The 15,119-nt window shown below is 46.0% G+C and overlaps 1 protein-coding gene across 1 annotated transcript in view; it reads left to right on the top strand.

The window, feature by feature from the left end:
• Positions 1-15,119, top strand: part of ALPK3 (alpha kinase 3) — a 45,007-nt gene that overhangs the window by 17,167 nt on the left and 12,721 nt on the right. The window contains exons 3-4 of the mRNA XM_054713193.1: positions 4,920-5,037; positions 5,608-6,838. Of these exons, the coding sequence (XP_054569168.1) occupies positions 4,920-5,037; positions 5,608-6,838 (1,349 nt within the window). The remainder of the gene's footprint in view (positions 1-4,919; positions 5,038-5,607; positions 6,839-15,119) is intronic.

Consider the following 15,119-nt stretch of genomic DNA (forward strand, 5'->3'; position numbering starts at 1 on the left):
GAGGCTCAGAGAGGAAATGTTTAACCTGAGATTCTTCTCTGTCAGAGTTGACACGTAGGAGGATAGTGGACCTTGACTGGTCCTTCTGCCTCCTCTCTCCCCCAGGAGCCCCTCAAGCCAGAATGCTACTATCTTCCTTGAAGCTGTCTAGTCCATTGCTGTCTAGCATAGTGGCCTCCTTCCCCACTCTCCTCAATACTGTTGTAGATTCAGTGTTGGACTGTGTGTGAATGTGTGTGCGCATATGTTAGGGCAGGAGGAAGAGGAAATACTAGCGGCAGGCCAGATGGGTCAAGGGACTGAGCCTTTAGACAGAACCAAGTTCCTGAAGAAACCTTATTAGAGACATAAGTCTAAATAATGACTACTGGTGAAGAATGACTACTTAGAGCTGGATAAATTTGGGTAGGAGCCTTCATTTCATGGGCCTTGATTTTCTCTTCCTCAAATTGGGAATTAATAACATTCTTCACAGGATTTTTTTGAGGATTAGATGAGATAATACATGAAAAATGTTCAGATCAGTGCTTGACTCAAAGTAAGTCATCAGTAAATATTAGCAATTGTTTTCACAGGGTTGTCCTGAGGGCCAAATGAAACTCTGTACTTGAAAGCTCTTTGAAAACTTGAGATATACATTCATTATGACTCTTTTTAAAAAAATATTTTTATTGATTTTTTACAGAGAGGAAGGGAGAGGGATAAAGAGTTAGAAACATCGATCAGCTGCCTCCTGCACACCTCCCACTGGGGATGTGCCCGAAACCAAGGTACATGCCCTTGACCGGAATCAAACCTGGGACCTTTCATTCTGAAGGCCGATGCTCTATCCACTGAGCCAAACCGGATTTGGCCATTATGACTCTTGAATCTGAGCTTCTCCAAACTGGGAATGGTTGGGAGGAGTCTGCAAGTTCCAAGCTGGGTTCCAGACTCAGGTCTGCTGGCTGTGAAGCAGAGGTCACAGAGTGTGACAGGGAAAGGGAAGGCCACCGGCCCCAGTGCCACTCTGGGCACATACTTCGGCATGCACGTGTGTGCAGCAGGGAACGAAGGATCTCCTGCTTTTGTCTGTTTTAGAATACAGTTCATATTATACAGGGGACAAGACATGTTTTCTCCCCAATTAAAGTGGTTTCCAAAACTCATTGTTGCCATGGAGCCCTCAGCTGTCAGGTTGGTCCCACTTTGTGAAGAGGCACAGTGGGTGTCATGGGGGCTTTGGCCCCAGATGGAGGCTGTGGAGTTCAATCAGTGCCCACCTTCTTTCCCATCCCTGCCCCCTCCCTCCCGCCTGGCTGGACTCAGATGCCCTGACGCCGAGGCCCTACTGGTCAGGTCATGGGGCAGGGAGGCTCTGAGCCGGGCCCTTGTAGGGATGAGATCATCCCACAGGATGGTGAGGGCACCCATGCTGGTCCTGGCCATATGCATAGTGATGTAACCAGGGGCTTTAGCTCACAGTGGAAACATGGGGTTCACTTTACAGCCAGGGCTGCCCAGAGTTTGTTCCTGGCCGACCTGGCTGCAGCCTTGCCTCTCTTGTTCCCAGCTTCTGTGCACAGTTCCCAGGGTGCCCTGTGCTTCCACCACTCTGCTCCCCCCATCCCCCCCCCCCACTCTACTGCTGTGTTCCTTTGTCAGGCATGCCCTTCCTGTCACCTCTGATTTGTTTGTTCACTCATTCTCTTACTTACTCATATACTCAGTTATCCAGCAGGTTTTATGAAGTGACTGCTGTGTACCAGGCTCTGTCTTAGTTGGAGGGGATATACTAGTAGCAGTAAGGAAGATATGATTCCTGCCCACTTGGGGCAAAGTCAAGGAGGGGAGGCAGACAAGGAAATAGCCAATTACAGTGCTGTGAAGGGGAAGTGAAGAGGAGGTGGGATCCAGTGTGGGCGGCCCACATTTTCTGGTCTGCCCTTCAAAGCTAGTTCAAAAGCCACTCCTACCATAAAGCTGTTCCTGATTCCCCAGCCAGGAGTGCTTGCTCCCTTCTCTGCACCCTGAACACTTAGTGCATTGCTTCATTCATTCATCTATAAATATTTAATGAGCGATTCCATACCTGGCACTATTCTAGAAACTGGTGACACAACAGTGAATAACATAAGTCATGCGGCTGATATTTCCATGGGCACCCTGGAGAGGATGGACGTAAACTAACAAAGTCATAGTGTATAATATGTCAGGTAGCCATGCATTCTGTGAAGAAAGATTAAGCAGGGTAAGAGGATTAAGAAGGGCAGGGAGAGGCTTCTCTGAGGACAGACAAGGACTTGCTGTGAGGTGTTCACATGGTGTGTGAGAGGGAGCCTGCAGGATTGTGGGCTGGAGTGCATTGGGCAAGGCCAAATGGTAGGAGGTGAGGTCAGTGTGCTAATGGGCCCCAGATCAGGAGGCCTTAATTAAATAGGAGCTATTGGGGTGTTTTGAGCAGAGGAGCGTCATGGCCTGACTTTATTTATTTAATATATTTTTACTGACTTCAGAGAGAGAACAGGAGAGAGAGAGAGAGAGAGAGAGAGATAGAGAGAGAGAGAGAGAGAGAGAGAGAGAGAGAGAGAGAGAAGAAACATCAGTGATGAAAGAGAATTATTAATTGGCTGCCTCCTGCACTCTCCCTTCTGGGGATTGAACCTATAACCCCGGAATGTGCCCTTGACCGGAATCGAACCTGGGACCTTTCAGTGCACAGGCTGATGCTCTGTCCACTGAGCCAAACCATCTAGGGCCTGACTTTATTTAAAAAGGCTCCCTCTGGTTGCTGTGCTGAGAATGGATTGAAGAGACACAGAGTGGGAGTAGTGAGACCAGAGAGGAGGTTATTGCAGAAATTGAGGTGTGAGATGATATTGATTGACCAGATCGATGGTGAGAATGGCAAGAAGTGATCAATTCTGGTTATTCTGAAGGGAGGGCCCTTACGTTTGTCTGATGGAGTGGACATGAGAAAGGGGAGGAATAAAGGATTACCTCTAGGCTTTGGCCTGAGCCAAAGTAGAAGGGTAAAGTTGCCATTTACTGAGCTGTGTGGGAACTGGCTTGGGAGAGAGAATAGGAGCTTGGATATCAGGTGAGAAACAAGAACCAGGAGTTCAGGGGAGAGGTCTGGGCTACACATATAAATATGGGAGTCATGAGCATATAGATGGTTAAAGGCCACAGGATGGGATTAGATCCCCTAAATTACATGCAGAAAGAATGGAAAATGGTTCTGAGGCCTGAGCCCTAGAACATCTCACATTTATAGGCCTAGGTGGTGAGGATGAAAGAGATTAGGAAAATTGGCCAGTGAAGCAGGAGGAGCCCTCAGAAGGACCAAGTAAGGAGAAGGTTTCAGGAAGGGTGGGGGTGCGGGGTCAATGCTGATAGATTGGGTAGATAAGGCATAAGAATTAGCAGTGGATTTGGCACTGTTGGAGTCACAGGTGACCTGGACAAGAGCAATTCTGGTGCACTGGTGGGTACAAAAGCCAGATTGGAGGAGAGAACGGAAGATCATGTACAGACAAGTCTTAAGTTTTTTTGTTTTTTGTTTTTTCTGTAAAGGAGAGAACAGAGAAATGGGGGCAGGAGAAGAGGTTTGGGGTCAAATGAAGTTCTTTTTAAGAAGGGAGACAGTGCAGCAGGCTGTGTGCTGATGGCAATAATATAATAGAGAGGAAAAGTTTGGTGATACAGGAGAGAACAGAACAATTGTTGGAGAGATGTCCCTGATGAGACAAGAGGAGGTGGGATCCAGTGTGGGCAATTTACCCATAGACAGTAGGGAAGGGAGAGCAGGTGTGTAAGGACCTGTCTTGTCTTGTTTTGCTGTGCAATAGGTTCCCTGAGAGCAGATACCTCTCCGTCAAGCTTCTCTATCTTCATAACCCTCACTTGGCAGTCAGCACATAATATATATATTTGAGGGGGATGTACGTTAGGAGTCTGAGTTTTCTAATAAGTATTGCAAATCAATTGTAGTTAGCTGAATTCACTGGTAAGGCTAGCCAGGTTTTTTTATGAAATTGACTGGAGGGTGGCCATGCCCAAGCAAGGAATGGAGCCAATATTTGGAAGGATGTTGGGACTCTCTCTCTGGCTCCGAGCTCTTATTCTATCCTGCACATTGAATTCATTTTTCCATCTCGCTGCAGACCAGTTTTGTCTTCTCCTCAGTCCATGTGGCAGAGCATGGTTGTACCCCTTTGAAGTTGTATTTCCAGACAACAAGGGAAGACTGTCTCTTGGTCCTAACTCCCAAATCCTAGGTCAGTGATTTGGGTTAGATTAGCGGATTGGGTGTCTATCACTGGACCAGTCAGCTATGTGACTCTAATAGTTAGAATCTCTCCTTGTGGGTAGAGCTGGAAGTCCCCAGAGAGGAGGGGCTGGGAAGACACTTTAGCCAGCCTCACAGCAGTAGGGTAGGTAGGTGTGGATGGTTTGGTGGGTGGATAGGTGAACGGATGGATGTTTTAGCCATGGCATCAAATAATTGCTCAGGAACCTGGAATGCAAGAAGGAGGCTCTTGGCAATGGTGTTGGTGGTGAGGTGTTGGGGGAGATTTCTGAGGATAGAGCCGTCATTACAGTTGAGGATGTGAACAGGCCACTGAAGAAAGGAAGCTTATTACTACCAGCCAAGGCTTTCTAGAAACTTCTTCCTTCTCTTCTTACCAGGAAGCTAGGAAGTTTCTCCTCTGTATTTGCCTTCCAGATGCTGAAGAGGAGCAGTTTTCATCTTTGACAGGGCCTAGATTCTAAAAATAAGCTGAACCATATGATAGCCCTGTTCTGCCAGCAAGCCTGGGGCAAGTGTGCCAGTCCAGCCTCTTCAGGTGGTTTGGGGGAGCCATGACATCCTGTTCTCTCATCTCACTCTTTTGAAATTGGTCTTCCTGCAGCCCAATCTCCTGTTTCCTTCTTAGGATACCCCGAGCCAGAGGTGACCTGGTACAAGGATGACACAGAGCTGGACCGCTACTGTGGCTTGCCGAAATATGAGATCACGCATCAGGGCAAACGCCACACACTGCAGCTCTACAGGTAAGGGGGCAGGGCTTGCTCTGTCTCTGCTGAGGGTTCTGTGGCCCAGGCCTGCCCTCAGCAATAGAGGCAGCTGGATGAAGATGTCCAGGCAGGCTGTCAGCCTGGAGGCTGGGGTTATGTTGTTGAGTTGAACCACCTGGTGAACTGTGTCTGCCTGCCAGTGTCTGGAATCTCCTAAGGCCAGGGTGGGAGTGTTTGTGACAGCCAAAGAGCGGAGTGCAACAAGAGGAGGTCCTGACCCATGGAAACATTTTCCATGAGGTCTGTGGCCAAAAAAAGCTCCTGTGTCATCCTTCCCCAGGGGCTGTGTGGGTCACCTGCTTCTGAAGGGAACTCTCCTGTGCCCCAAGTCTAATCCCCCCTGGAACAGCATGATCTTGATCAGCTTCCATCCTCTTGCTGGCCTTAGTTTCCTCAACTGTACTGAAGAGTGATGGGCGCGGCACTCACAGTAGGACTTTTAGGGACTGGGGTAGCTTGCTCAGCTCTGAGAGGCTCTGGCTGTGGGGAGTGGGGGCCTCTCACATCCCAGAGGGAAGAGTTGGCATCTAATGCTCCTGCCTCCAGGTGTCAAGAAGAAGATGCTGCCATCTACCAGGCCTCTGCCCGGAACACCAAGGGCATCGTGTCCTGTTCGGGGGTTCTGGAGGTGGGCACCATGACCGAGTACAAGATCCACCAGCGCTGGTTCGCCAAGCTGAAGTGCAAGGCCGAGGCAAAGATGCGTGAGATTGAGCAGAGCTGGAAGCGCGGGAAGGAGGTGGTGGGAGAGGCCGATACTCTGCGCAAACTCAGCCCCGACCGCTTCCAGCGAAAGCGGCGGCTGAGTGGGGCTGAGATGCCAGTCCCCTCAGCCCCCACCAGGGAGGCTGAGGACAGGACCTCAGCAGCTTGGCAGGAGGGGGAGACTGAGCCTGGTCAGCACCCAGGTTTGAGCCTGATCAACAGTTTTGCCCCCGGAGAGGTGACCACCAATGGAGATGCTGTCCCTGAGAATGGGGAGGACGGGGATCATGGCCTCTTGACATACATCTGTGAGGCCATGGAGCTGGGGCCTCAGAGAGCCCCCCAAAAGGAGTCTGGGGCCAAGAAGAAAAAGAAAGATGAGGAACCTAAGCCAGGCCTGCGGAAGCCAGAGTTAGAGAAGGCAGCTCGAGGTCACCGTTCTGAAAACTGCGTCCCTAGTTCAGACAAGCCTGACGCCCGTGGAACACAGGGGCCCATGGACGCGGAGCAAATCCAGACCTGGTCCAGCGGCAGGGCTGCCCGGGGGCCCGGGTCCTCAGGAGTAGAAAGCACCAGAAAGCCAGCCTCTGCCATGGGCTCTCCAGACCAGGCCCAGAATGCCCCAGCCCCTGTCCCAGGCCCAGACCAGGAAGTATATTTCTCCCTGAAGGACATGTACCTGGAGAGCACGCAGGCAGTCAGGCCTCAGGGGGAAGAAGGGTATCACACACTAAGTGGCAGGGAATCTAGAGAGATGCCCTCAGGGAAGGTGCCCAGTGAGGCAAAAAGTGAGAAGGGGCCTCCTGCCCCTGGCCAGCCGGTACCTTCAGCCCCTCAGCCAACGAGGCCTTTCAACAGGAAGAGATTTGCCCCTCCGAAGCCCAAAGGAGAGCCCACCACCAACAGCAAGCCTGATTCTTCCCTGAATCAAGTTCCAGAACCCGGAGCCCAGAGCTTAGGAAAGACTCCACCTCAGGCTTCTGCCCAGGTGCCTACACCTCCTGCCCGGCGGAGACACAGCACAAGGGACAGCCCCTTGCAGGGGCAAGCAGGACGCAGGACTCCAGGAGAGGTAAGTGTGGGTGCTGGGTGCCTGGGGGTCGCTCTGGGAAGCTGACTTCATGGAAACTCTTGCTACAACAGCTCGGCAGCCAGTGAGCAGTGGGATATTTATAGAAGGGGTGGGGTGGGGTAGGGATGGAGTGCCAGCCTGGAGCAGGGGCCCTTGCCCCAGCCAGTCTCCAGATGCCAGGCATGTGGGCAACTCAGCCTGACTGTGACCCTCTCTGACAGTGTGGGAGTTCACAGCCAAGAGGCCTGTGCCCCAGAGGGAGGCGGAGGAAGACGATAGTTTTTGTTGAGGAAAAAGTCAGTGGAGAGTTTTCTGTGGGCTTTTCCTTAGACACCAGTTTCCTGGGGGAGACAGGAGCAGGAGTGTGCTGTAGTATGCAGTGGGGGTCTCAACCTGGATGCTCATTAGAAGATTTAAAAAATACCAGATGTCCAGGAAATTCTGGCTTAATGTGGGTTTTTATCTGTGTACAAATTTGACTGTCCTTAACATTGTGTGATCTTGGGCAAGTTGTAACATCATCATAATAACAAGACCTACTTCATAGGGCTGTTGCAAGAATTAGAGTGCTTAGCACAGGGCTTAGTACATATTAAGAACTAAGTCAATGGCAGGAGGTATAAGATAGTACTCTGGAGGAAGACAGAGGTAGACTGTGTTACCTGGGAACAGGAGTGTCGTCGTTTTCTGGGGATCAGGTAGCCAACAGAGAAAAGGTGATGTTTTGTGTGGAGATGGGCAGATGAATGACAGCATTAAGGCACTTGATGGGGGTGGGACAACAGTAAGGGGTTTAATGGGGGTGGGGAAAGAGGGTGGGAGGGCTGGGATTGAGAGGATGGACAGAAGGGAGTTTGTCCTGTGTGATCACTGCTTCATGTTTCAGGGGGCAGAGGGCAGGCGGTATTTCACAGGAGTTTAGGGAGACAGTGTTTTATAGTGGGGCAGAAAGAAGGCAGTATTTCTTATGAGTGGCAGGAAAAAAAGTGTTTCAAGAGTAGTGGTAGTGTGGATAAGAGATATGGGATACACTGATACTGAGAAATTATTGGTTGTTTATCTGAAATACAAATTTAACCTGGTGTCTTGTGTTTCTTCTTGCTAAATCTGGCAACCTTAAGTGGAAACAGCATTTTGGCGGGAACTAAGATAAGACTTGCTTGGGATTGAGGGAGCAGAGCCGGGGCCCCAGGAAACAGGAGGAGCATCTGGAAGCAGTGCTTACAGGGGTCGGGCAGAGGACAGACGGCTTCTTGGAACTGGGAGCTAATCACGTGAGGGACAAGCTGCTACAGCACCTCAGGGAGGGCAAGGGGAAAGGGATGCTGCATGGAAAGCAGCGAGGGGCTGTCTTTCCCATGGAGAGAACTTTTATGGGGGAAGGAGGGAGAGATCAGTTTCAAGGGTGAACAGGGGAAATGGTTTTGTTTCAGTGAATGCTGAGGTTAGTCTGTGTGGACAGTTGTTCAGAGGGCGCTGGAGTACAGTGAACCTCAAACCAGTCTGTTTAGAATCTGTTTATGACCCTCATGCTTGGTCTCAGGAGATTTTAGCAGCTGGTTTGGTGAGTTCTAATGGCCCAGGTGGGGCCGCCTCATGTACTTGACAGCCCACAGCCTGGACAGCAGGGTTTTCCTGTAGGGATGGCCCTCCTGGGGCCCTAGGGATTTCATTTGGGAAGTGACCAGGCTGGCATCCAGGTCTGGGAGTGAATCTGGCTCCTCCACCCACAGGGATGGGGAGCACCATAGCCAGGATCCTGGCAGGGTCCTCCTTGCCTCTCAAGGTGAGAGGAGAGGGCTCAGGCCATGTGGGCACGGGAGAGGCTGGCTGCAGTGGTTCTGCTGTTCCTGCAAAAAGTGTGTGTGGCTTTTAGTTTTTTACACTTAAAAAAAAAGTGAAAGATGCATTTAACATCTGTGTATATTTTGAAGCTGTTGCTTTTTAGTGGCTGAATTTGACTGGCTTTTCATATTTTCACAGTACCAAATCTTTTTAAAAAACACATTATTTTTTGGATTATGAAAGAAACACATGGTCATAGTAGAAAATATGGGGCGAAGCCTTAAAAATTCACCTATAATTCTACCATACAGACACATCTTGATATATCTACCAGTCTTTTTGCATATGTAGTTTATTAGTTTTTAAATTTAATTTGTGCAGTTATTCTGGGCATGGCACTCTACTTCTCATTATTTCATGAGCATTTTCTCATGGTTCCTAAAAATTAGTTGAAAAAACTTCATATTTAATGGTTGTATACAATGCCACAGTATGCATATTTTAACCATTTCCTCCATAGTGTTTATGGAGGAAATGGTTAAAATAGTGATGAATTATTTTTAACAAGGTCAAAAGCCTATTCAATACTTTCCTGGAAAACTAAAGTCAGATTTGCATTTTGGATGGTCTCTTAGTAAAACTTGCTAAATAATATATTTTTAAACAGTTTTATTGAAGTATGATTTATATACCATAGCATTTACCTCTTCAAAGTATATAATTCAGTGTATACAATTTAGAGTTGTGCCGCCATTGCCACAATCCAGTTTTAGAACATTTCCATCATTATAAAAAGATCCCTCTTCCTTTTTGCTGTTAATCCTTGTTCCCACTCCCAGACCCAGGCACCAATTTCTCTGCTTTCTGTCTCTATACCATTGGCATTTTGATTGGGATTGCGTTAAATATAAGAATTAATTTAGAAAAAATCTATATCTTAATATTTATCTTTCTCATTTGGGAGCATGGTATTTATTTCAATTATTCAAACCTTCTTATATCTTTTAAAGCTCTGTTGTCTACTTCGTATGGGTCCAGCATGTCTCCTGCGAGGGTTAAGTACTTTAAGGGTCTCTGCTTCTGGAATATGCTGCCACCGCTCCCTCCTACTGCAGTCTGCCTTGACTTCCTTTCCTGAAAATAAGGGTTCTCTCTGGCAACGCAAGTTAGGCTTCCATCTTGGATGTGGATGAGGAGCAGATGCCAGACAGAGGCCTCTGGAGTTGTTAAGACTGTCCAGAGACCCTCCCTCCAGCCCAGCCGTGCTGTTCAGACAGCTCTCTCTCTGGGCAGAAGGAGCCTTGCCTGCAGGTATTTGGTGAATGGGAACTGGCCATTAGTGTTCTCAAAGGCTGCTTTTTAGTGCTCTAGTGATACCTTCTCTGGGACTGCCTCAGTTCTCTGGAGCTGAGGTATAGCAGCGTGGGGACATCTTACCTCAGAGGGACAGTATAGCCTTGAGACCTGAGTGTTTCTTCTTTAAAAAAATATTATTCTTAGTTACAGTTGACATTCAATATTATTTTGTCCTAGTTTCAGGTATACAGCATAATGGTTAGACAATTACATAATTTATGAAGTGATCCCCCCAATAATTCAAGTACTCACCTAGCACCATATCCACCTGGCACCATACCAGTGTCTCTTTTTTATTTTAATTTTTTAAAATACATTTTATTGATTTTTTTTTTACTGAGAGGAAGGGAGAGGGATAGAGAGTTAGAAATATCGATGAGAGAGAAACCTAGATCAGCTTCCTCCTGCACACCCCTTACTGGGGATGTGCCCGCAACCGAGGTACAAGACCTTGACCGGAATCGAACCCAGGACCCTTCAGTCCACAGGTTGACGTTCTATCCACTGAGCCAAACCGGTTAGGGCTATTTTAATTTTTAAAAAATTGTTGATTTTTAGAGAGAGCGATAGAAACACTGATTGATTTATTATTCCACTTATTTATGCATTCATTGGTTGATTCTTGTATGTGCCCAGATCAGGGATCGAACCCACAACCTTGGCATATCAGGACAATGCTCTAAACAACTGAGCTACCCAGCCAGAGCTAGAGTGTCTCCTTTTAAAAAAAATATATATTTTTTTATTGATTTCAGAGAGGAAGGGAGAGAGAGAAAGAGATAGAAGCATTAATGATGAGAGAGAATCATCAATTGGCTGCCTCCTGCACACCTCTACTGGGGATGGAGCCTGCAACTCAGGCCGTGACTTCCTGGTTCATAGGTCAATACTCCATCACTGAGCCCCACCAGCCAGGCGAGAGTGTCTCTTGAAAAACCCTATTAAGTCCTGAGGATAATGATCCCAAAATGTGGACACTCCCCTCCCATAATAAGGGCTCTTTAGTTTTTAGAGAATACGTGAATATAAATATTTTCTGAGAGCATTGAATGGAGTGGAGGTTGAGGAGAGACATGATTCTTGCCTTAAGGAATTATCCAATCAAGGGGTCTAGACTTATACCAGATCTAAGTGCAGAGGATATGGGCAAAATGCTTGGTTTAATTATTTGATAACTTGGATAAGCAAATGGCAACACACATATTGGGGAAGAAGACCAGAATTCAAAGTACTACTGAACTAGCAATGCATGCTGTTTTTATTTTTATTTTTTAAATTGATTTTTAAGAGATAGAAGAAGGGAGAGGGGGAGAGAGAGAGAGAGAGAGAAACATCAATGTGAGAGCAAAACATCTATCAGCTGCCACCTGCATGCCCCCTTCCTGGGATTTAACCCTTTGCACTTGCTTGCTTTTTTCTCGATTCCTTTATTCTACTTGGGATTTAATTTTTTAAATACCCCAGATTTTACAAAGTGCGGCAGTAGAATAAAAAACTGGAGTTTCTTTTCATACAAACTTATTTATTTGGATTTTTTTATATTTCAAATTATTGATACATTCAAAGAGTAATTTTAATTTTGACATCCGAGTGCAAAAGGTTAAACCTGTAACTCGGGCATGTACCCTGCCTGGGAATCGAAACAGCAACCTTTCGGTGCATGGTATGATGCCCAACCAACTGAGCCACACTGGCCAGAGCAGTGCTTAACTTTTTTTTTTTTTAATCTAGTATTTCCTGGCCTGGTCTTAATGTAATTAAAAATTCAGAAGTAAGCACCAGTAGTCCGCGGGCCACCGGTTGGCGACCGCTGCTCCAAAGGTTTCCTTAAACCAGTGGTTGCCAACCTTTCGGACCTCCAGTTGGCGACGGCTGCTCTAGATCAGGCTTGAGGACTAGGAAAGGGATCTCCTGGTAGTGGTAGTAGTGGCAGCAGAGGCCATAGGTGTCTAAGTTTTAAGAGAGGCAGTATTTCCCCTCCTTCAGAGGAGCTCTGGTCTCAAGAGGGTGGGATGAACCCCTGTTTTTATTTTTGTTTGTTTTTACTCCTGGGTCTCTTCCTTGGCCCAGGAATCAGGCTCACGTAAGAAAGTATGTGACAGAGAGGGATAAATGAAGACCCTGTTATATGACCAGAAGGACCCAGAAAGTACAGGGGAGATCCTGGAGAGGGGGAAGTTTGGGAAAGTGACTTCATAAGCTGTTTCTAAAGTCCTGGACTTATTCCCAAGCTGTTCATGCATCGATCTGGTTCTGAACAGCATATCAAAAGTGTTGAGACTGGAACTAAGAGACCATCATTCAAATCCCAGACTGGCCACTGGATGGCACACAGAGAGGCCAGCACAGCAGAGGCTTTGAAAACAGAATTTGCATTGCAACCACAACCTCAGAGGCCGAAAGGAACTTGCATCCTGAACACAACCAAGTACATTTGCCATGGGTACATGGGGTAGGAAGTCACTAATTTTGCGGGGGTGGAGGGGTAGAACAGGAGTAGAGGAGTGAACTCATAAGTCTTCAGAGAAGAAAAAACTTGAATGAGGTCTTCAAGGAAGTGAAGAAGTCCTCCAGGTGAGCAAGGAAAAGGGTGAGAATGTCTAATAGAGGAAAAACCAAAGCGGTTATAAAATAGCACCAACTTACTATAGTTGGTACAGTAAGTTAGTGTTGGGTGGAGGGACCCAGGAGGTGAACTTGGAGAGATAGACCTGCTGGGACCCTTGCTGATGGAAAGGCCTCGATCATAGAAAGGTTCATTTACTTATTTATTTTCATTTTAATTTAATTTCATTGGGTATGTGTCATGCATGTGGTATAAAACTCAAAAGGTATGAAAGGTATTAGAGAATATTAAATCTTCCTTCCTTCCCTATCCCCACCACCCAGTTCCTCTTCCTGAAGTCACTCTCCATTACTGGTATCTTGAGCATCCGTCCAGAGCTGTTTTCTGTGCATTTACATATATGTGTGTGTGTGTGTGTCTGTGTATTTTCCACATAAAGGTGGTATATGATACTTTCTAGCTCATACCTTGCTTTAAAAAAATCTTTTTTTAATTGATTTCAGAGAGGAAGGAAGCGGGGGGAGAGAGAGAAACATTAATAAGAGAGAATCATTGATTGGCTGCCTCCTGCACACCCCCTACTGGGGATCAAGCCCACAACCCTGGCTTGTACCCTGACCAGGAATTGAACCGTGACCTCCTGGTTCATAGGTCGATGCTCAATCACTGAGCCATGCTGGCTGGGCTGAACCTTGCTTCTTTTTTATTTGTATGTTTATTTTATTTATTTGGAATGGGGTTGTACCATAATTCATTGGATCAGTCCTATGTTGATGGAATTTAGGTAATTTCTAATCTTTGGCTATTGTAAACTGCGCTGCAATGAATATTGGCAGTGGAGACAGAGGGAACAGACATTGAGAAACTGAGGAAGTGTCTTCAGTTGCACTTATGTACTGATCAGCTGGGGTGAGAGAAGTGAAGATAGCTTTAGCCAAAAGTTCTCTTTTCACGAGCCTTGTATGCAAAGTCAGAATTTTCTTTGTAAATTATAGATTTCATGTCCATATTAATATTTCCTAATCCTAGAATATCAGAAATTAAAAGAAGTTTCTAATACATTACTAATTTCTGTTTGTTGGCTCCAAGGTATTTTTGTCTGTTAATACCTTACTGATTATAAGAGAAGTTGGAGGAGTGTTTTTATTAAAATTCTTTGCTCAGTCAGACTTAATATTTGATGGCTCCTGATATTTACCAAACTCTTCTATTTTTCTCTACTCATATCATTCATTCAAAATTCTATATTCAGTAAAGTAACGGTAAATTTCCCAATTAATTTATATTTTCATTATATATTTAAAAAATAATTATATGATCTGTTTGCTTTGGTTTTTTTGTGTGTGTTTTTTCTGATACTTAGAAGTATTTGTATATAGTAATTTATAATTAAAATTTTGTTGTTGTTAATCCTCACCCAAGGATATTTTTTACATTAATTTTTTGTTAGTAGAAGGGATGGAGGGAGAAGGGTGGAGAGAGAGAGAGAGAGATAGAAAGAAATATCACTGTGAGAGAGACACATTGACTGGATGCCTCCTGCACACGCCCTGACTGGGTCCCAGGATCAAACCTACAACCCAGATACATGCCCTTGATGGGGAATCAAACCTACAACCCTTTGGTTCTTGGGATGATGCTATAACCATTGAGAACACTGGCCAAGGCTGTAATTTAAATTTTATATATATATCATTAATTAATTTATATTTTCTGTCAGTGTCTTTTTAAATTTTTTATAGTGGGCAAGGATAGTTTCCACTTCCTTCCCACCATTTTCCCCTTTTATTTTCCATCTCCTATTATTCTAAATTTTTATTTCTAAGTGATTTTCTTTGTATTAGTTAAATATCTTCTATTTCTATATTACCTGGCTTTTCAGCTTTGAGTCATGTCTTTGGTTCCTGGCTTGTATGTGTCAGACATTTACTCCACTCGTCACCTTCTTCCTCCTTCCCGCTTTGTGCTCGTTAAATAGTTTCTGTATTGTCAGGGCATAAAACAGTGACATTACGATCTGCCACGCCAAGCTCCTATGATTTTAGTCTTGGTTCTACAGTTATATATTGAATGCTTTTCGTCCGTTCTTTGGCTGTGGTTTCTCTAGTCACCTTTAGTTGACTGAAGTTTGTTCTCTAGAAGTTTCCTCAAGCAGGGCACCTGGGAACAATAGTCCTTAACTCCTTGTATGTTCAAAAATAATTTTCTTAGCTTAGCAGTTTTCAGGAGGGTTCTTCAGTAGTGTACTTTTAAAATTTTTATTTTTATTGATTTCAGAAAGGAAGGAAGAGAGAATCAATGATGAGAGAGAATCACTGATTGGCCACCTCCCACAGGTCCCCCACAGGGGACCAAGCCCACAACCCGGGCATGTGCCCTGACCAGGGATTGAACCATGACCTCCTGGTTCATAGGCCGATGTTCAACCACTGGGCCACACCGGCTGGGCCAGTAGTGTACTTTTGATGGTGTTTTTTGAGATCTGCTGCCACTTCCCTTTCCCTGTTTCCTTGGACACCTCCCTTATAGGCCTTCTGCTTGATTTCCGCCCAGCCCTCCAGGATCCTATAGCTC

This window comes from Eptesicus fuscus, chromosome 25 (genome assembly GCF_027574615.1).
Source record: "Eptesicus fuscus isolate TK198812 chromosome 25, DD_ASM_mEF_20220401, whole genome shotgun sequence".
NCBI lineage: Eukaryota > Metazoa > Chordata > Mammalia > Chiroptera > Vespertilionidae > Eptesicus > Eptesicus fuscus.